At 38.5% G+C, this 21540-nt stretch overlaps 2 protein-coding genes across 4 annotated transcripts in view; both read right to left on the bottom strand.

Annotated features, from left to right (window-relative positions):
• The window catches only part of ZFP91 (ZFP91 zinc finger protein, atypical E3 ubiquitin ligase), a 90846-nt gene that overhangs the window by 36328 nt on the left and 32978 nt on the right, over positions 1-21540 (bottom strand). For 2 of the 3 annotated variants that reach the window (XM_039470520.2, XM_039470521.2), the window contains exons 7-11: positions 20984-21034; positions 20476-20554; positions 18952-19066; positions 16484-16583; positions 12378-16143 (exon numbers count right to left, since the gene is read on the bottom strand). In XM_039470520.2, the coding sequence (XP_039326454.1) occupies positions 15633-16143; positions 16484-16583; positions 18952-19066; positions 20476-20554; positions 20984-21034 (856 nt within the window). In that variant the 3' untranslated portion in view covers positions 12378-15632. Of the gene's footprint in view, positions 1-12377; positions 16144-16483; positions 16584-18951; positions 19067-20475; positions 20555-20983; positions 21035-21540 lie in introns of those variants that run through there. The other variant, XM_074401497.1, reaches the window with a different exon arrangement.
• Positions 4779-11129, bottom strand: CNTF (ciliary neurotrophic factor). Its single transcript, XM_003920157.4, has 2 exons — positions 10470-11129; positions 4779-9309 (listed from the first exon to the last, which is right to left on the bottom strand). Exons 1-2 carry the CDS (start codon positions 10581-10583, stop codon positions 8821-8823), a joined length of 603 nt encoding a protein of 200 aa, XP_003920206.2. The 5' UTR covers positions 10584-11129; the 3' UTR covers positions 4779-8820.

Raw genomic sequence — 21540 nt, 5'->3', positions numbered from 1 at the left:
GTAAAAAGAATATGTTGCAGCATTGAAAGGCTGGGAATCACAAAGCTATAGGTTAACAGATTGGCAAGATTAGGAGCTCAAAATCAGACTGGAGTTTAAAGAATATCTGCTGAGCTTCATGGTTTGGGAGTCTGGGGTTGGGAGACTACGAGTTAGGGAAGAAAGAAAGATCTTTTTTCCCTTATACATTATTCATTCATTCAGTCTTAAGAAGGATTCATGTGTCCTCCTAAAAAAGATAATACTTTACTAACTGCTGAGGATAAAATGAACCAAAAGAAATAGGAGGCAGGGGAAGTCTTTGTGACCTTGGGTTAGGCAAATATTTTTAAACATGGCATTAACAGCACAATCTGTGAAATAACAAACTAGTAAATTGAACATCAACCAAATTCTTTAAATCAAGCAAAGCGGAGAAGGACTCAAAGACTCTGAAGCACAATATCCATATAAAACTGAGGTCAGCAAACAAGACCCACAGGACAGAAACCTGTTTTAGCAAATAATTTTTTTAACACAGCCACACTCATTGGTTTATGCATTATCTATTAGTAGCTGCAACAGAGATCTTAGACCTCACAAGACTAAAACATTTACTCTCCAGCCCTTTAAGAAATAGCTTGTTAACCCCTGATATAAAGCACAGATTGCCCAACAGATGCCCAAGATATACTGATCCCTTCAACATTATGGTAACCCAAGTGGTTAACTGAACCTGTTACAGATACTATATCTACCATGGTCCAGTTTTTTTCTAGCCTGGAGCAGCTTTCTCTTAGAATCTAGATCCCCTAGTTTGCCTGAGTATGCAATAAAACATCATTATTTCTGTGGAAAGCTTGACAAGTATTGGTATGAAACAATAATTCTCCCATTGCAGAGTACCTTGCATTCTTTCCATCACTACCTGCCTTCCTCCTCTTAATCGGGTAACATTTAGTGAGCACCTATCAGATGCCAGAGAAGACACAGCCTCTGCCTTCAAAGACCCCACTCCACCAGGAGAGAGACATATACACAAATAATTAATATGCAATGTTATGTAATATAATAGTTATATAGGGGGAAAGTATTTCCCAAGTACTTCAATTTTAATCCCAGCTCTGCAACTTTGAGCAAGTGATTTAACCTTTCTGAGCTTCAGTTCTCTCATCTAGAAAGTAAGAATGATATCATCAAGTGCAATTGGTTGTGGTAAGGATTAAAAAGAGCTGCTGTGTGCAAAGCACCTTTTTCCGTGTCAGAGCTCAGTATCCTTGTCTATAGCAGTGGTAGTGACAGTAATCAGTAGTGGAAGCAGTACAGATGGAAGATAATATATAAAGTTGCAGCAAAGAGGAGACAGCAGTGATATAGGGGTACTAATCAGAGACATTTTCAAAAAGGTGACATGGATCTTGAAGCATGAACAGGAGTTAGTTATGTGAAGATGGAGGAGGAAGCATGGATAAAATAAAATAAATAACACGAAACCTTTCAAGACTGCATATCTTGATTTTGCTTTTTAAATCTATGAGCTGCTCTTTGTGATCCAGGTGGAAATACTAACTACACACTGATATCTGTTAGACCTGTTGTCTACTCAGAAGAATAAAATCCAGATCTCTTTTTATACATAATCTTGTCACTAATAAAAAAGAAAAAATGTACCCCTGATGTCCAAAATTGATCTGATGTTTACAGCTGGACTACAATATTATAAGCTGGTCTGAGGCTCACAGTCCAGTGAGCCTAAATAATCTAAACAGTGTTATATATAACCTCAGACAAAGTGACTCGGAGATCATGACAAAATAAAACAAGGTTACTTCATAATTTTGTCTAAACATAGACAAAAACAAGGTCACTGCATGCACGACTCACAGAATAGCCATGGAATTGCCTGCACTTTCTGTCAGCATCAGATCTGGAGCAAACCTCTGCTTTCTTAGAGCCACCCTGAATCACCTGACCAAAACCTAAATCGCATAATAGGTTCTAACACACTTAACGAGACACTTCAGTGTTTCCCAAGGTGTACATTCTTCTGCTTACAACAAGTAATAAACCCATTTGTTTAACAACTGGCGTGTTTTTCCTAATGTTTGGCTCAAGGGCCTTAGCACAGGCATTGTTCCCCTGCTCACTCAACTAACCTGTCTTTGACCACCTTGGCCTTCCTTCAGTTCCTTGAAGATAGGAAGTTCATTCTTGCGTTGGGACTCTGCACTTAACATTACCTTTCCCCTGCTTAGGTCCACTCACGGCTAGCTCCTTTTCATCATTCAGATATCAGCGGAAACGTAAACTCTTAACAATGAAAGAAAAGGAAAATGGCAAAGCTTCCTTGAAAATGGTAGAATAAAATGTAGGACACACAGCAACAATGCCTACAGAACAGGCGATGCTTGTGTTCCAGTCTCTCACACTGGCTGTTGCTAACACTTTACCAATGAGAACACCATAGAAAATTAAATCTCCCATTCCAAGTTCTGCTCCCCTTTCACCTAGATCTTTACTGGCTAGGATAATGCTGGGAATATTGGCTTTTTTTTTTTTTCAGTGTCCTCTCATTTATTGTACTAGTCCGTTGTATTATGCTGAGACTGGGTAATTTATAAAGACGTTTAATTGACTCATAGTTCCATATGGCTAGGGAGGTCTCAGAAAACTTACAATCATGGTGGAAGGTGAAAGAGAAGCAGGCACCTTCTTTACAAGGTAGCAAGAAGGAGAATGAGCACAGTTGGGACTACCAAACACTTACAAAACCATCAGATCTCGTGAGAACTATCACAAGAACAGCATGGGCCCCCCATGATTTCAATTACCTCCACCTGGTCTCTCCCTTGAAATGTCAAGATTGTGGGGATTACATTCAAGATAAGATTTTTAGGTAGGGACACAGCCAAACTGTATCATTTGTGTAACCTCCAAACCTAACTCCATCCCAAGCTTTGGAGACAGGAGTCAGGGATTAAGAGAAGAGAAATTAGTCCCAAGCCTTTACCTTACCTGTGGAATAAGGGCTGATCTGACATGAAGACACCTGCTTCAGAATGTTATTTTTAAAAAGCTTCCCTGAGTGCCTTGTTCAAATGGCACCCTGAAAGGAGTAACATATTTAAGTCATTACTTCAGAATGCATCCCTCAGAATGGGCCACATCTTTTCCCCATCATATCAGGGGAGGGATGAAAAATTGCACCCTCAAATTATAGTAGAGGTGGGGGTTGGAGTGGCAAAAGAAGTCTGGGTCTGAGGTGCTGTTCCTAAAGCTTAAGGATTATTCGAGGTGAGGGAGCTAGAGGGCGCTGCATACAAGACAGTAAGAAAGAGATGTTTTCCTAAAATTAGGTTGGTTTGATGGAGAAGCAGGAAAGTACAGAAGGGAATCCATGGACTGTAGGTCTCATTCTTCCGCTTCCTAGCTGGGATGCCAGGGCAAATTGCTGAACCTCTTGGCCTCTTCATGCTGTGTTTAATGAAGGGATTGAACTAAATGAAGTTCGAGTTCCTTCTGGTAATAAGAAGAGGGTATGGGCATATGGTGGGATGATTTTAAGTCTAAATGCATGCTTTCATGTATCCTGGGCAGCTCCTTAGCTTGCATGTTTCCTTGGCTCCCTCTGGAGCCTTGTCTGACCCCGCCTACTGTGAAAGCTGCCTCCTGGGTGAACTACCTGGGTTTTAACTCTCCAGAGAGGTGGATGATTCCTGGAGGCTGTGAGACTGGGTCAGCCTCCAGTGGCCACAGGCCAATAGGCACAACAGGGTGAAGTCTAGGCTGTGGCCAGTAAGCAGGTGTGTTCTCTGAGATACTTATAGAGCTTGCTTCTCAATCCACTCTGTGAATTCAAGTTACTTGAGGCATTATATATATACATGGTGATGTCTGTATGTCAGTTACAAGTAATTTCTGATGTTCGATTTGTCTATAATGATCCATATAGTTAGCTATTTTTCATCATTTTCATTTCATAAATGAGGAAGCTCAGAAAAAAATTAGCTTTTCTCAAAGTTTAGAAATTTAGATAGACTTTGTTACAGAGAAAAATTTGGTACAAGTCTGTAACGGGCTTTTATCCAAGAAGTGGGTTAGAGAGAGAGAATGGATTTCAGAATAAGAGGATCTCAATTACTAATGTCCTATGGCACAGGGTGTAGTGGAGTGAGCTTTAGAGCTAGAATTAAGACTCCAGGCCTGTCATATGCTAGAGGAGGAAATGTGGGCAAGTTAATGCTCATTCTCATTTTCCACATCTAAGAAATAATATGCCAGAGTATTAAGTAATATAAAATAGTGCAGAGCTGCCTGACATGGTACATTATTCCCTTTCATACTACCTTGAACATGTGGATAGAAATAAAGAATCTCTCAGTAACTGTTTCCTATTTTCCTCTATGTGATTTTTAACAAATTTGGTTTCTACCTCCAACCTGACTAGAAATGGGCTAGTCAGGGTTCTTCTCTTTCAGTCAAAGGCTTAATTGGGGGTAGAGGAATCTACTTGAAATTAAACCATGTAAAAGGAAATCTTTCTCATCTGCAGTCTAGCTGATAGGAGGACTACATATTCAGAGGGCAAAACATTGGCCTGGTGATACAGAGGCAATCTACCTTTTCTAGGCTGACTGGCCCTGGGAGTTTTGCCCAGCGTGAGTGGCCTGGCATGGAGGTTTACTTAGCACGCTTGATTAAGCCTGGCCCTGGCTGGGAGGACTACATTTCATCCAATACTGAAATCACTTGAAATTCCCCTCATTCATCCAAAGATACAGAAAAGAAGTAACTCATGGTATTGCTGAGAAAAGAACTTTATTAGTTAGCCATTCTTGCATCTTTTGTTTTCTGTGTGTTGAAACCAGATTGATACAAACAATATCTTCTATGTTAAAAATCATAAACACATGGATTTTATCTCACATCCAGACATTTCATCAAACTACCAAATTATCTTATTCTGTCTTTATCTGTGGTCCTCAGAGTTCAACGCAAGCCAAGAAATAAAGTTTTTTTTTTTAATCACTCTTCGCTTTTTGAATGCACCCACACACAGAGGGCTCATTCTTGGGTGGGTCTGATGCTTGCGGTGGAAGTGGGATGAGGCAGGAGGCCAAACCATTCTTTTTAAGGAATGTCCTGACCTAAACACATTAGTATCACACACACACACACACACACACACACACACACACACACACACGCCTCGAAAGGCAGAGAAATCAACTGAAGTGCAATCCAAATTCTACTTCCCCCCTCCTTTCCTCTTTACCAATCCCCTTTACATCCTGGTGGAGGTCTTTCTGCTTCCTGTGTCTCTGTTTCACCCCTTAACAGAGATGCTCAGGTATCTCATGAAGAGCTGAGGTTTCACAAACAAAATTCAATCTAAATAACTTTTTAGATATGTATTCCTGAAATATTTACTAGTCCTCTCCCTGTCTGACAAGTGATCACAACAATGAGTCAACCTTTGGGCATTAATCCACAGCAGCCTGAAATAACAGCAATACCAGAGCTATGACTTTATACTTTCCATTTGTATTAAAACACTCACGTCACTTAAACCTGATTATCTTAATGCTAATTTTATTCTATGCTTGGCCTTCAAGTTGTGCTAATTTGCAAGCCTTTTCCAAATCATTCTTACATGAATGCAAGAAAAATTTATCAATTCTCATCCATGCAATTCCTTGACTCAGGAAAACGGAATCTCTCTACCCACAGAGAGGACTTTACAGAAGGTCCTCTCTGAAAATAGATGGAAGAAATTGTTTTTACAAAATTGAGTTAGGTCTAGATACTAAGTCTACATACCTTAAACTATAACTCAATATATATAGTTTGACCATACAAGACTTCCCAGTGATCTTATCTATATCAGATCTAAGAACCAAGAGAATAAAACCTAATGAACAAAATCTTCTTGGGGTTCTATATCCTTAAAAAAACATAATTCCATAGTGTCATCATTATCCTCTTCTGTACTATAAGACACACACCTAGAATAAGTCCACTGTTAAGTCCCTTATTCTATTTGATTTATCCATTTCAAGGAAACATAATGCAACGTCTACACATTCAGATCTCATATACGCTGGTTTTTGTTGCATGGTCTACTGCTCACTCCCCTTTATCTAAGAGTTTTACCCACACTTCTTTCGGGTGCATATTGTATGCTTCTTCAAAGACAAATACACAGATTTTTTTGCAAAGTGCTGAGAATGCACTTGGTAAAGACTTGGTAATTCTGTGACTTACACATTTTTTCTATCTCCTCCCATCCAATGGTCAGTACTTGCACCTTTTCTGGACGTTCTGCCACTTCAAATCCACCTCTTACACATACATATTCCTTCATATGCAACTCATGAGAGCTTAAGCCAAGCTCCACTGAGTTCTAAAATGTCTGCAGATGTCTGCTGGTATATCTGCTGAACATAAAACACTTGGAGAGGGGACGCTTCTTTTTCAAAAACTTTTTTTTGGTGCGGGGAGTATGGGGAGAACATCTTTTTTTTATTTAAAAAATTTCAAAATGTATTTTTACCTGCATATAATTTTAGATCCTGCAAATTCATAATCAGTTATTTCCCATTAAGAAGTTTTAGACATATTTCTCCATTGAACGAAAGTACTCCAGATAGCTCTAACCGTTGCACATTAATAAGCAGAAACTTAATAATTTGAGAATGCTGCTGTTAAGCAGAAGAAATGATTAAGACAAAGCTTGAATGGAGTAAGACTATACATTCAGTGGGGAACTATATACCTGTACCCAAATTACAAATGACTAACTCTTCCCTTGTCTCAGGACTTTTATTTTGTACCCAACCAGTATAGAGTATTTTGTAGTTTTGTATCGAGACATAATTCCTACCTCCTCCAGGAAACTGCTTTGGGCCCCCGTTAATTTTCTTCTTTTAACTTCCTAACAAACCTGGGACTTACAAGTCTGTGTGTGTGTGTGTGTGTGTGTGTGTGTGTGTGTGCACAGAATCTCTGGCATATCCAGTGAGAAGAGTGGGCCTCACCCGCTCCTGTGTATGTGTGCGTGTGTGTGTGTGTGTGTGTATACACAGAATCTCTGGCATCTCCAGTGAGAAGAGTGGGTCTCACCCTTTCCTCATGACAAACTCCAGAGAATGTGAAGTGAAGGAGTTCTGTGACTTTTTAACTTGAGTAGTATTCCATTCACTATCCACAAATGCTTGGGTTACACTGTCTGCATCACTGGTTACAGTAACAGTGTACGTGTATGTATACACACACAAAATCGTATTTCCAAAATGCATACTAGAAAACAGGGCCTCACTTTCCCTGAACTGTTGCAATGCCTAGCCCAGAGTACTCTGGTAATAGTTACTTCGTGGAGTTTGTACACATACCATGTAAGGATACAAGCCAAGTTACCCATCCCCACTTCATGAAGCCTAAGGGAGCTAGTCCTGACTCACGGCTCATTTAAGAAAACAGAAGCCTCAATTAATTAAACTAACTTGGGCCCCCAATCCATAATCTTGAGTTTTAATTGATAAGTATAAAATAAATTACACACTTGAAAATGTTTGGATTCACATTATACCACCAGGTACACAGCCACACTTAACAACTTTTCACACTATGTGTGGTTCTTACAAGAAATTAAAAGCAGAGCCTGATTCTTTGTTGTGCAGCACAAAGGCTTTGCTGTATAGTTTCAGTGTCTCTGGCATCTCCAGCAGAAACAGAGTTGGCCTCACCCTCTCCTCATGACTAAGTTTTTGAGGTGAAAATACGGTGACTTGAGGATTCCACTCCATGTCCATAAATGCTTGGGTTACACTGCCTGCATTACTAATTATAGTAAAAGTGAGGTAACTTGGTATAAACCGTGCCTAACCCAATATTCAAGAACACTTAGTGGGAACTTTAAAACCAGGCTGTATTACTAAGCAGCCCCAGCTTTCAAGGTTCAGAAGTTTGGTGGGCCTAATCATTTTCCAAAGTGGAATCTTAACATCTCCAGCTGCCCTCCTCACTGCCAAGTATGAACAACAAATCCTGACTTTAACGCTAAAATTTGCAACTGACTTCTGAGGACATATAATGGCAGCTGTTTTCCAGCAATGGGAATAGATTACATGGATGCATCTTCCAACATCCTGTCACAAAGAGGCGCAGTGATTCATAATTAAGCCTCTAAAGTGAAAGGCACACAGGCTTTACAAGAATGATCTGTGTTCAAACTTAGTGCGTCACTTGTTAGCTGGGTGAGCTTAACCAAATCTCTGTGAGCCTGTTTTCTCATCTTCCAAATGGGAGTACCACCACCTCCCTCACAAGGTTGTAAAAGCTGTACATAATAAAGACCCTTGGCATATTGCCTCAATATAGTAGATAAAAGTTAGCTATTATTTTTATTCTTTAAACGTTTAAATTGGCTAGAGTCTTGATTTTAAATTGAGTCTTCTCAGATGAGCCATCCAGAACTTGAATTAACATATGTATATTCTGTCTGTAAGGCTGTTACATGTCTGTAGAGGTTACTTAGTGTTACAAGTTAGAACCCTGAAGTGGAAGGACATTATCCCTGCTCCCACCCTCCTACACCTACAGCACGTACAGACACCCACCTCAGAATAAACTTGTATGCACATTTGTGCATGTCTCCAACCCTACTTAATGAAAATGCCTGCAGTCCTTCAACAGGCTACAGGTGGTCAGGGAAAAAAGAAGAAAAAAAAAATGCCTGTAGTCTTAATCATTTTCGGAAATTTGAGATGGGAAAGTGAGGCCCCAGGGAACTATGTATATTCCATCAGAAAAGAAAGCAAGGAAGAGAGAAGAGACCAACTGCTACATTTTCTTCTCCTTAGCAATATAATGGCTCCCACGTGCTGGGATCCCAGTCTGATGAGAAGGTATGACACGAAGGTCATGGATAGACCTCACTGTCCACTGTGAAAGCTCCTGTAGCACCTTTAGACCCCAAAGCTTCTTCTCAAAGAGACCACCATCTCCAACACCAACAGGCATCCCATCAGCCTCACTGGGGGGAATCTTGTATTCCAGGAGTACCATTAACTCCTCTATCTGGTAAGCAAAGGCAGCAACTTGGAGAAGAAGGGTATGTATTGCTTGATGGAAGTCACCTTCAGTTGGGGTAAAATGCACCTGCTGGTCTTCTAAAAGCCTGGCCAACAAAACATGGAAGACACGATAAGCTTGAAGATTCTCTTGGAGTCGCTCTGCCTCGGTCAGCTCACTCCACTGATCAGTGCTTGCCATTGGCACCCCATCCACAGAGTCCAGGTTGATGTTCTTGTTCAGGCCCTGATGCTTCACCTGGCCGAGGATATAGGAAAACACCACATCTTCTGTAATCATCCCAATGTCCTTCAATCACCCCTACATTTCATAGAAAATCTCACTCACCTCTCTGGCCAAGGATCCAAGTTGTAAAGTAAATAATATGCCTACAGTAGTAACTCTAATTTGGGCTCTGTGACTGGGCTTTAGAAAGACCCAATACTCCCTGAAATTGAGTACCTATGCATTTTTCTTGGAAGAATGTTCAGATTTCACTAAGTTCTAATGGTTGAAAACTACTGATTTAGAAGAATATTTCCTTCTCACTTCAAACTCTCTTGGAAACTGGAATATTTTAATCATATTAAATTATTTTTAAACATACTTGTAGACGCTTGCCACAACTTGGAAGCCCTGGAATATAGCCATTGTAGAATTTATCTAACTTCCCTCTCTCCATTGTGCACTCCCAAAGAGTTTGATTTCTGTCTGGTTAGGCTATACAAAGATGAATCAGTTCTCAGCCTAAATTCAGAACTCTCCACAGGGGCTGAAGTATTTCCACAGCAGATCTTAAGTGGAGACTGATGGGGATCTCCCTACTATTAGAAAACCAACCCGGAACTCCAGTTAGCTCAAGAATTCAACACTTCCACAAGTCTCCAATGAATCTTCTAGATCTTTTTGATAGCTTACCTTTCTCTTTAGACACACTCTACTTTTGAAGCAGAATACTAAAAGGTAGGTGGCTACATAGAAGTTGGTAGGATTTAGCAATTCCCCCAAGTTCATAGTACTCTTCCTCCATATCCTATAAACTTTTCATTTGCAGGGCTAAAAAATTCAGAACAATGGCTACAAAGAATCCAAACTCAAGAGGGCCCATGGCTAATCTGTTTTAGTGGTGTTCAGAATACATGCAAACAAATTTAAAATAGCCTCCAAGACACATAAGCCAATTCTATCTAGAACCCCATATATCTTTTCTCATTCAAGTAACGTACCTCCTCAACAGCCTGGAAGAAGAAAATAAGGTCACCTGGGTTTTCTCAAGGAAAGGGCCTATGTCAAATAACCTCTATGAATGATTACATGATGAGAGCTTTCACAATTGGTAACGGAGCTGCCACATGATGGTAAGTTGCTGGATCAGAAAATATGAAGGAAAACAGACAAGAGCAAAACAGGCAACTTACATAAGATTCCGTAAGAGCAGCCAGGTCTGAACGAATCTTCCTTGCTAGCCAGATAGAGCGGCTACAGAGGTCCCGACGGTGAGGGGTCAGTGGTGAATGCTCTGCAAAAGCCATCCCCTAATTTAACTGTCCCAGGAAACAAGTTAACTGGGTTTACTTCTGTCTACACTGGTCCAAATAAGAAATGTGACTCTCACAGACTAAACCCACTAGGCATTCTCTACTAACAGGATTGTGCACCCCACCCCCACGCGGGCCTGACTCAGAGGTGGTAGCAAATTCCTGGCTGTGGAATTTTCGTGCCTGTGGAATCAAAGGGCCCTTTTTAATCAGTCTTTTTTTCCCCCTGCAGCATCTGCCTCCATCTCTCTCCTCCACTCAGTACTTAGCACAGTTGTTTCTACGTCATTGTTTTGCTTTTGCACTTAGCAACAAGGTCACTATCATAATAATCCTAGTGGCACCCCTGCCTAATGTAATCTATCTCATACACACTTAGAATCAGTTAATTTTATCACCCTTCCTTATCCTCCCCTTATTGTTTTTTTGTAGGCTGGCGAAGGGGTCATTCAATAAAATTATTATTATTGATATAGCTGCCATTTATTAAGCATCTACCATGGGTCTAGACACTGTGCTAAATGCTTTAAAGCAATCCCATTTGATCTTCAGAGTAATTCTGAGGTAAATGCCATTTCTCTCATATAAGAAACTGAAACTTCAAGAAATAACATGCACAAAATCCAACAACGAGGTTTGAATTTAAATGGAAGCCTTTGATTCTACAGTTGTTTCTCCCACTGACTTTCCAACTTTATTTTCTGTATAGGCAGTTCACATTTCGTTCAAGAAACAAAGGTTGTGTGAAATAAGTCCTTTAAAAACACAGCAGTTTTTCAAGGCCATTCTTAAGTATTTTTTAAAGGTAATTTAATTTATACTTAAAAATCAAGCAAAGGAGCATCTCTAATTTCAACCATGGTGCCTTCCTGGTAGCTACATAGGAGGAAGGTACTGTTTGGGCCTGTTCTCTTCCAAAGGACAGGAAACACCCAACGCTAACTTGGTAACACTTCTAAAGCAGTCTAACTCAAGTGACAACATGCTTTCCTTTTTTCTTCTTTACCCAGTCCTATCACATGGTTCTTAAGAGAACTGGGCTTTGAAATGACGATAAAAAAATTAAAAGGTATTTGGAGAGCTGTCAGTCTATAATGCATTTAACTTGGAGAATGACACTTATTGGGTAAGGGCTGAAAGTTTCATTCCTAAATGAATGAATTAGCTTTCATCATTTATATCACAGATATTGCCAATAAGCTGAAACATATACCATCTTAGAAGCAAAGTTACAAAAGTAAACGATAAATGGGAGATGTGAGAGGCAGCAGTTACAGTAGGACTTAGAAGGCAGAAGGATCATAGTTTTTCCTTTTTTTAAAAAATCAGTACTTGACACATTCATTCAGTTTTGAGAAAAAGTACTGATATCAAATGCTATCAAGGTTTTGTCACTATCAGGATAAAATTAACCTCACAGAATCCTTAATGTTCCATCTACTAGGTTAGTATGACCACTTTTCCTAGAAGGCAGTTGTCAAAACAGCAAGATTTCCAAGTTTACTGAATGATAACAGAATCATATATTTCATTTCAGCATTTTAAATCAAGAACTAAACAGTAAAACATTAACCACCTGATTCTCAACAAAAGCAAACAATAGTATGCCCCGCATAACACTTGTTCTGAGAGCATTTGGTTTGCTTAGCAGCATCATATGTTTCACCCCTAGGATAACTGTAACTAACTACAACCAAGGAAGACAAGTTGCTTCCATGAAGATCACTTTTATTTTTCTTTACATATTTATTTTTAATATACCTTACCTAGATTAAGAGAAAACAGAGATTTGAAAAGCAAAGTATCCCTTTTATTATAATTTCTTTTTACATAACCTTTTCGACCTATATTCAGGTAACTACCTGTCTCTCCCATGAAAGGAGAAGGGTCCTGCACATTACAACAGGCAAAAAAGGCTTTTAGGAAATAAAATATTTTAAATTGATCCATTACATTTGTTCAATTTTCTTGAGTACATTGGAAAGTGGAAAAAACACAAAAGGAGAAAAAAATGGTATTTCAAACAACCAGACTATAATAACCTTAGTTAGATTGATAGTATACTCTTTATACTTTTTCCCCAAAGAGGTACAAAGGAGGTTTAAGTGCTCTACGTGGATGCTTTTCTATACCTTAATATTTTTATTTTACTCCCAGTACTCCCATGGCCATGGCCAGTGTTTGGTCAAACTCTCTGAAGCATATCAAGGAGTCTCAATTATGCAAAAGAACCCTGGGCAACCACAAACAAGAGGGTAGACATCCCCAAAAATATTAAATAGTTTTATCTCAACTACAGTTTCAGAATTTAGAACTGCCAATTCAAGATGGAAATATGCAGTGGGAAGAGTTATTAAAAAGGTAACAAAATTTGACTAAGAGTATGAAATGTAGAACTTTAAGATTAAACGAGCTCCTTGGAAGGACAATGATGCATATGGAGCAGAAAGGAAAGCAGGAAAAGGGCTGAGATAGTTTAATTATACCAACTCTTTACTATGCAGCATCCCTTTATCAAAAGGAAAAATATGAAGTCCATAAAAAATATTTTAGTATTGCAAACTGCTGCAATAATTCATTGTACACAAATGGTAGCTATGAAGAAGGCCCTTGTCCCCTAAAAGAAAAGGAAAAGTACGGCAAGTTTCTAATTAGTAGAACTAGTTGTTTTTTTTGTGGGGAGGGGAGAGTGGTATAGGAAAGAAGAATACATTTTTTCCCATCTCAGAAAGATCTCAAAAAATGCGGTTTGCTTTGTGTAGGTGGCTAAAATATCTGATGACTAACCACTGCAAATGAAACTTAAGGAGACAAAGGATAAGTGCGACAAAGAAAAAAGCTAAGAGTGGACTATAAATGCTAGCTAGTCAAACAGTATAAAAGGGATTGGAGATCAGGACAACGTTTTTGTAGACTCATCCAATCAATCTTGTATTTTCAAATCTACTCAATATACCAAAGTCAATTCCAAAGCCTTACTGTTGGCAGGTAAGCATATTCTACATCCCTTCTATCTTTATTCCATTTTCTATTCCCATATTGGAGAAATGGCAAATCTGCAACACTCTGAAAAGAAACAATAGAGCATTTCAGACTGCTGATTGTAGGTGTTTCACTCCCTATTTCCTGGCATCCCAACTGCCGACACTAGTGGGTGTAAAGTAAGCCTCTTTCAGAAATGACATTTTGTTAATCCTCTTTTTGGGAAAAAAAAGTATTTTAAAAAAATTGATAAACCATGTTTGTGAAAAACAAGCTGTTCTTTCCCCCCTACCCCCCGGAAAAACTTCATTTTTTCCAATAGCCATCATGCATTTCTGACAATAAACAATGAACAGGGTAAGCCTTCAATTCCAGCTTCTGAGGCACACAGGATAGGAACTGCCCTTTACCTAAAAATGAGCCAAAATAGGATTTTGGGCTTCTGGGGGTAAGACTTTGTATAAAAACACTAGCTTTTCTCTCCAGTGAACAGCAATAAGCAATCCATGCCCCAACAAAATCTCTATTCCAAGGAAATTATGATTCCCAGAATTTTAGGTGAAAGCCAAAGCAGTTATTATATAGCAGTATTAACTTTGGCTATTAAAATTTTTCCTCTTCTTAAGTGTTACTGAAGGGGAAACAGAACAGTTTCCTTTGACTTAAAACTTTAGGACTCACAGGCTTCACTAACAGCAGTGTCCTTCACTAACTGGGAGCCAGAATGAACTGATGATAAAGCAAAGCAAAAAAAACAAAAAGCAAGGAGCCAGAGTTGGGCCAATGAGGGAAATATAAGGAAATGGTAGGGATAACAAAAGAGACAAATTAACAAGAATCTTCTATCTGTAATTTAGATTCTGAACAACCCTCCTCATCCTCTAGAAATTCCTAAGTCTTAATGCTCTAAATATCTCAAAGAGCATACTAGTTACCACAAACCTAACATTCTTCCCTAAAAAGGCTTCCAAAAAAGCACTAGGCTATTGTAGTGATTTTGTTAGTGCTGAGGACCAGCTTTCTTTAAAGGCCACTGGAAAGCTATGATTTCAGAGGCTGGCTGTGCTTCTTCAACCCTATGTCTTGCCTTCAAAGTACCTGTTATGGAAGGGATCCCACGTCAAAATTATCTAATCTCTCTCTCTCCCAGCCCCACAAAATATAGCAACAAAGACTCAAAAAAAAAAAAAAAAAAAAAATCAGACTTTCTGTTAATAAATAAGGAATCTCAGGTTCCACAACACAAAAACACACATGTTCAAAGTGCAAATTTCCGCCATTAGCCTGGGACTTTTCTCATTGTCTCACTGATACAGAGCCCTGTCTTACAGTCAAAGAGACTGTGTAGAGGGCAGCCCCCTCCCTATTGGGAGCCTGCTTCCAGCAAGTGAGCACCATTGAGAGCCATATGGAGGGTTGGGAGGGGGGACTGAGATGCTGGGATCAAAGAGGAGAGAGGTGGTCCCCACATATATCCTTCCTTTCAGAAACCCAGTGGGGGAAAAGGAAGAGGGGATGAGAGATGTGTGCTGTTTTAACAGCTCACCCTGCTAAGGGGCCCTAAAGTGCCAAGTCAAGCTGCCAGCCTCTGGAGATTAGAATTCTATGGTATTTGAAAATGTGTGCCGCAATGGGAAGGAGCCAGAACCACAGGGCAGCAGTAGAGAAGGAGAAGGGATTTAGAAGACAGTAATATACTATTAAAAGCTGATCCAGAGCACATCAGAGTTACAGGTTGGAAGGGGGATCTGCCAAGGAGCAGTAAGTCTGCTGATGGCTGGAACTGAGTATGAGAATAACCCTCACTTTAAGAGCTGCTGCTGCTTCTTTTTTGTCTACCTTTCTGGTAAAGACAACATGAATTTTATAAGGGGGGCAATAGAGGGAGAACAGGGAATGGGGGTTGGAGGGTGTATGTATGTGTGTGCTGTGATCCACAATGGAAAGAGCAGGCCCTTCGGTTATTTTACTAGATTTTAAATGCTTTAGATTTTTTTTTTGTCCTTTTTAACTTTTAAATACAAAGTCTGAGCTGTTCTATGCCCAAAGTCTTCCTTTCCACTAAGGTCCAGTAGAGTCTGAATCTTCAATCAGAACCTCTGTGGTAGCACCGAGTATGTCTGAGTTCATGACCAGCCCTTCAGTGCCCCCACTGCTGCCGCTTCCCACAAAGATCTTCCCATCAGCCATCAGGCTCACCCGTTCCGTCCCACTGCAATATGACTTTGACATCCCTTCAGCTTCTAGCAGTAGGCACTCTCCAGAGGTTGAGTTTCCCAAGGGCTCAGGAAGAAGAGGAAGACCCTGACCATCTGAAGCCTGTGTCAGGGACTCTGGGTTAGTGCCCAAGATATCTGTGCTGGTGATAAGGGCGCCTGCATTGGCAGCCAGAGCTTCTGCAATCAGCACCTCAGGGTGGCTTTTTGCTTTGTGTGCCACTACGCTGTCCTTCTTCTCAAATTTTTTGCCACAGATATTGCAAGAAAACTGGTAGAAGGAGTCTGCATCATGCTTCTTCATGTGCCAATTAAGAGATGCCTTTTGTCGACAAGTAAATCCACAGATCTCACATCTAAGGAGAGTAGAAAAAGAAATGACTGATCCAACAGAGAAATAAAGAGTGCTCTTACTCAGGGTTAGAATTCAGAGCTCACATATAAATACAATTATCAGTAACATACTTCTTTTGAAGGATTAGGAAATGTTACTAGATGGAAAACTCATCTGATTTTCTTCTGTTTGCTTGAAAAATAAAGGAAAACTAAGAAAAGGGCCACTAATGCCCCCAATCAACATCCGCTCTATTTTATGAAAGTAAACAGCAGTGCAACTAAAACGTTTGCAAAGCGGCAAACCTTCAAGTAGGACATATATCCTTCTCACCCAGATGTTCACCAGTAAATAATACTCACTGTAATGGCTTCTCGCCAGTGTGAATCATCCGGTGCACTGCGAGATTGTGGGAACTCTTGAAGGCCCGAGCACAATATTCACAGATATAATCCCTTTGATCTATGAAGAAAAATACTGTTGTTGGTGTTCTTTTTACATACCCTGTAAGTACTTTCCCTACATTACAATAAGTAAGTAGATGATGGGGCAGGTAATTTAGAGTAAAAACAATGCTGCTTTCAATGTACAAACACTTTGGGTAAACAAAATTTAAAAAAGAAAAATATTGCTTTAAAAAAAATCCAAACATTCAGTAGCGTAAGAACCTGTTTTAAAAAAACAAAACTAGATAAAAATTGAAAACTGGAATACTTTTCTCAATTTTATCACTAATCCAGGTCTTGGACAAAGTGTTTAGCAAGTAAACTATATTTTCCATATATTTTATTCCTTAAAACAATTTCTTTTCAAAGACCATGAAAACTGAATGCTTACACAGAAAGAATCTGGCATTCAAACAAAATAAAAACAAAAAAACAAGAACTTGGCACTGTATAGAAACTGATCCAGAGGTAATCATACCTTGTTCCCAGTTTAAAAAATGTTACCCAAGATAAACAAACTTTACTCAAAAGACTGGAGATGCTGTTGTCAAATAAATGTAAATGGTTCCTGTACTTCTTTACCTTATTTTCCTACCCATCTTCTGCACCATTCAACTACCTCCCTTTGTCACTCACAACACCCTCCACCCCATTATACAGGATTTTTGATGAACGTGGTAACATGGTGTGGAATCTATGCGGCAAAGGAGCATTGTACTTATTCATTTCTTTGCCACTTGTTTCCAAAGCCTATGGACAAAGAGGTGCTCAATATATGTATTTGCTAAATTAATGACACTACATTTTCTACTCCTTTTGCTTCAAATTACTAGAATTCATCAGAATGAAAACATGATTCTAAGTTACAAGGTGAACAGTATCCAATTTAATCCTATACTCCTTTCCAAACAGCTTAGAGATCACCTGGATAGCTTATTAAATGTATGTACTGCTTCAGCAGGTATGAAGCAGGGCCTGAGATTCTGTATCTCTAATAAGAACCCAACTGATGTCAATGCTGGTTGGTCTGTGTTACATACTTTATATAGCAAGGTCTAAAAATGCACAGTTCTAACTTAGGAAACTCTTAGCATCTCCCAGGTCATGTCCACACTTCCAGTTCCATAGCAGGACAAACCTGGGTGGGGCATCTCTTTGCTAAATAAATTATATTTGCAAAAAAAGTCTGTATATACTAATTTGCAGAAGGAAAACTAACATTGTGAAACTGTAGTAACCAAATATGAATATTTGAAATAGACTGAATTTATAGAAGTTTTTCATAGGCTATGAAAAAAAATTTAACTAAAACAACCTGAAGTAGTTGTCAGAAATGACTTTTCTATGGCATAAAACAGTATTAACGGGGAGCAGAAGGAACAGAGAAATTGCAGTACCTATCAAGAAACAGAAATAACTGTTTCTTATGGAAATAACTCTGAAGAAACATGGTATAAGAAAACTAGACTTTGGAGTGATGAAGATTCAAGTTCAATCCTGGTATTGTGAAAAGTCTACCATTTGTCAGGCTCTGTGCAGTCAACAGCACTATATATGTTATCTCATTTCATCCTTACAATAACTGATACTGATATCCTTAATACACAGAGAAGGAAAAATGAAAAGTTGAAAAGTAACTTGCCTACAGTAAATGAAGGAGATAATATATTTATCAGTATAACCTTGGGCAGAAGACATATTTCTACAACCAGAATTCCTAGACTTACTCTCCAAGATTGTTGAGAAGGTATTATGTAATTATAAAGTGTCTGGCACATACTCAGTGGTATGTACCCAATTTGTTCCTATTAGGTACACTGCACTGAGATGGTCAGTGGTTACAAATAAACTGAATTTGAGTCTATTCTATAATAGGTATTGCATATACTCAGCATCTCTTTTTGACAGTTCCTGTGGGAGCCTACATGCAAATTCAATAGCTAGCCTTTACAGTTTCAATAGCAGCAGAAAATTATGTTTCTGCTAAAAACGAGCTATGTGACCATGGACAGGGTACTTAATCCTGCGGAGCTTCTGGTTTCTTAGCTGTAAAATAAGACCAATATAAACCAATTTAGTGGTGTTGAATAGACTGATTAGCGATAACATATATAAAGTATTTTAGTCCACAGTTGACACAGAATAAATGCTCAATAAAAGATCATCATCCTGGTCATAGAAGTTCAAGAAGTCAAAGGATAAAAATTTGAAAGTCCTAGTATGTCCATCCCTCGTAAAATTTGTCTTACTACATTTTCATATCTTTCTCTCACATTTTACTATGGAATCTTTTAAGATTTATGTTAGAAAAACATTATCATTACCAACATGTAAAACTAAAGTACAGTGCAATTACCTACTTGATAAAAACATTTAAAAAGTACCTGTATGATGTTTGGCATGTCGCAGAAGTTGCTTCTGGAGCCTGAAGAGCCGTCCACAGGAGGGATGGGGACATACGTATTTCTTCTTCAGCAAATGCTGGTATTTAATGTGGTGCTAAAACAGAGAAAGTAAAAGGGGGGAAAAAAAAATTAAGGCTTTTTGAAAGTACTTGTCTTTGCTAAGTTAAAAATACTTAAGGAAAACCAAATACTTAGATTTCACACATGGATAGTGTGGGAGTATAATAAAATGACTAAGAACATAGGCCATGGACATATACAGACCTGGTTTCCAATCTGGGTCTGTAATTCACTAGCCTTTGTGATCTTAGGAGATAAATATTTCAAGCTCCAGTTCTCATGTGTAAAACAGAGATAACAATAACTATCTCACAGTGTTGTTATGGTGATAAGAGATCATATATTGTACTGTGCTTTAGAGCATCAAATGACATACAGCAAAGGAGGAGCAGCTATTGTAACTGAACCACGATCCAGAAGTAAGGCCCTAGTGTCATGTTTTATTTGCTGCTGAAGATCAGATATTTCCTAAGCATTATTTCGCTTTCATGTTGCCTGCCAGACCTAAATATAAGCTGTATCTTTAACTCATTAATAATAATAATAGTAATAATCTACTCAAGAAAAATAAAAACAAAACTTGAACTAAAACTCTTTTATTCATTCTACACAGAATCTAAGAAATCACAGGTTTGAGTTCTAATTTTACTTTTTTTCTAAATCAATTTAAAATGAAATCTGTTACTTCTGTCTTGGCATGCTGTTACAATCATCTCATATCAGATTTACACTACATTGAGAATTATTGTAATATTGCAAGATTCTAAGAAAAGTCCTCTATTTGGGCTCAGATTCTTAGTCACTTTTTTTATTTTTTTTTAAACAGAAGGTACTATGAGTTTGAATGTGTTCACCACAGTTCATGTGTTGTAAACTTAATCCTCAGTGTGACAGTGTTAGAAGATGGGACCTATAGGTCTTAAGGGCTCTACCCTTATAAATGGATTTATATTATCACTGGAGTGGATGTTACAAACGCAAGTTCAGCCCATTCTTGCCCTTCCACCATGGGCTAACAGTTAATAGGCCCTTGTGAGATGTGGGCACCATGCTCTGGGACTTTCCAGTATCCAGAATCACAGGTTAATAAATAAATGTATGCTCTTTGTAAATTATCCAGTCTCCAGTACACTATGATAGCAGCACAAATGGACTAACAGTGATTAACCCATTTATGCTGGAGGTTGCAAATGATTTTTCTGAAAAATCAGACCTCGGTGATGCTCTTGAGCAGTAGTAGTATATAAATAACTTGCACAAGCTTAGAGTTCTAATAACGAAACACTAGGCATAAATGGGTTAACATCATTTTACATTTAAAAAGACTTTTCTTGACATTACATGTCAATGATAAAGCCTACACAAGCCAACGAATTAAAGTCTCGTGATGCAAGAACAAGTAATGGGATATAATCTGAAAGGCTCTTATATAACTTCACTAACCTGCAAATAGCGAGGGTGAGCAAGGACAGTTCCACATCCTTCCATCTCACAACGGACATATTGGATTGGAGGCTTTTTTCTATTATCAAAATGCAGAAGAAAAGTTAGCAAAAGAAAAGTGGCACTCTGCACAGTGGCCTTTGACTCAAACTGCTATGGGGAATAGCTATTTTATAGTAGGAAGCATTAAAATCTCTGAACTAGTATACAGATTACATAGAATTTGTGTTAGAAATAACCAATAATTACCAAATATCTGATAGAATTAAAAAGTAACACAAATAAACTAATAACCACACCCAAAAGGTAAACTATTAAAGATTTTTGGAAATTGCAAGACCTTATAATGAAAATAAGAACATAATACTTGTGTATCAAGGACATTAGTGAAGTTTTGGTGAAAGTTTTAAATAGCCATTCCTGAAGGATTATCATGAAGTCTAAATGTGTGAGTAAAGTGCCTGGTACTGGGATAAAGTACAAAATAGTAGGGGTAAAAATTCCTCACCTCCTTTTGGGTAAACGTGGACTTTTGTCATCTTTTCGTCTTCTTCCTCTCCTATAATTGAAGACAGAGTAATAGTAGACATATCCTGAATTAAAACTTACAGAGTGAAGGTGGCTGAATACACACACACACACACACATACACACACACAGCCAAAGAACAAGTGGCAAAGGATAATCAAGAATACATAAAGCCAAAGACATCATCTGGCAAATCAAACAAGATTTTACTCTTAATTTCACTTTCAAATCAGTCTGCATCACAGATTAAATATATGCCTTCCATAAACTATGCAACATTATGAAAGACTCAGATAAATCCCAATGTATTATTATAGAGTTGTTAACATGTATTATCTAAAAACTCTAAGAATATAAAATACATTCTCCTTGCAACAGAACTAAAAAAACCTAAACATTTTTTACTAAGAGTCTCTCCTCCAGTGAAATTGTCAGCTATTTGAGGCCAGATCTTTTTTAAGTTAAAAAAATACATATTTTGAAGCATGCATGTCAACGTCCTTCCTCATACTCCCACCCTTTTTTCCACTTGTGGTT

This window comes from Saimiri boliviensis, chromosome 6 (assembly GCF_048565385.1).
Source record: "Saimiri boliviensis isolate mSaiBol1 chromosome 6, mSaiBol1.pri, whole genome shotgun sequence".
In the NCBI taxonomy this organism is placed as follows: domain Eukaryota; kingdom Metazoa; phylum Chordata; class Mammalia; order Primates; family Cebidae; genus Saimiri; species Saimiri boliviensis.
Note: the sequence above shows the minus strand (reverse complement) of the source record. Positions and strands in the feature narration are given on the sequence as shown.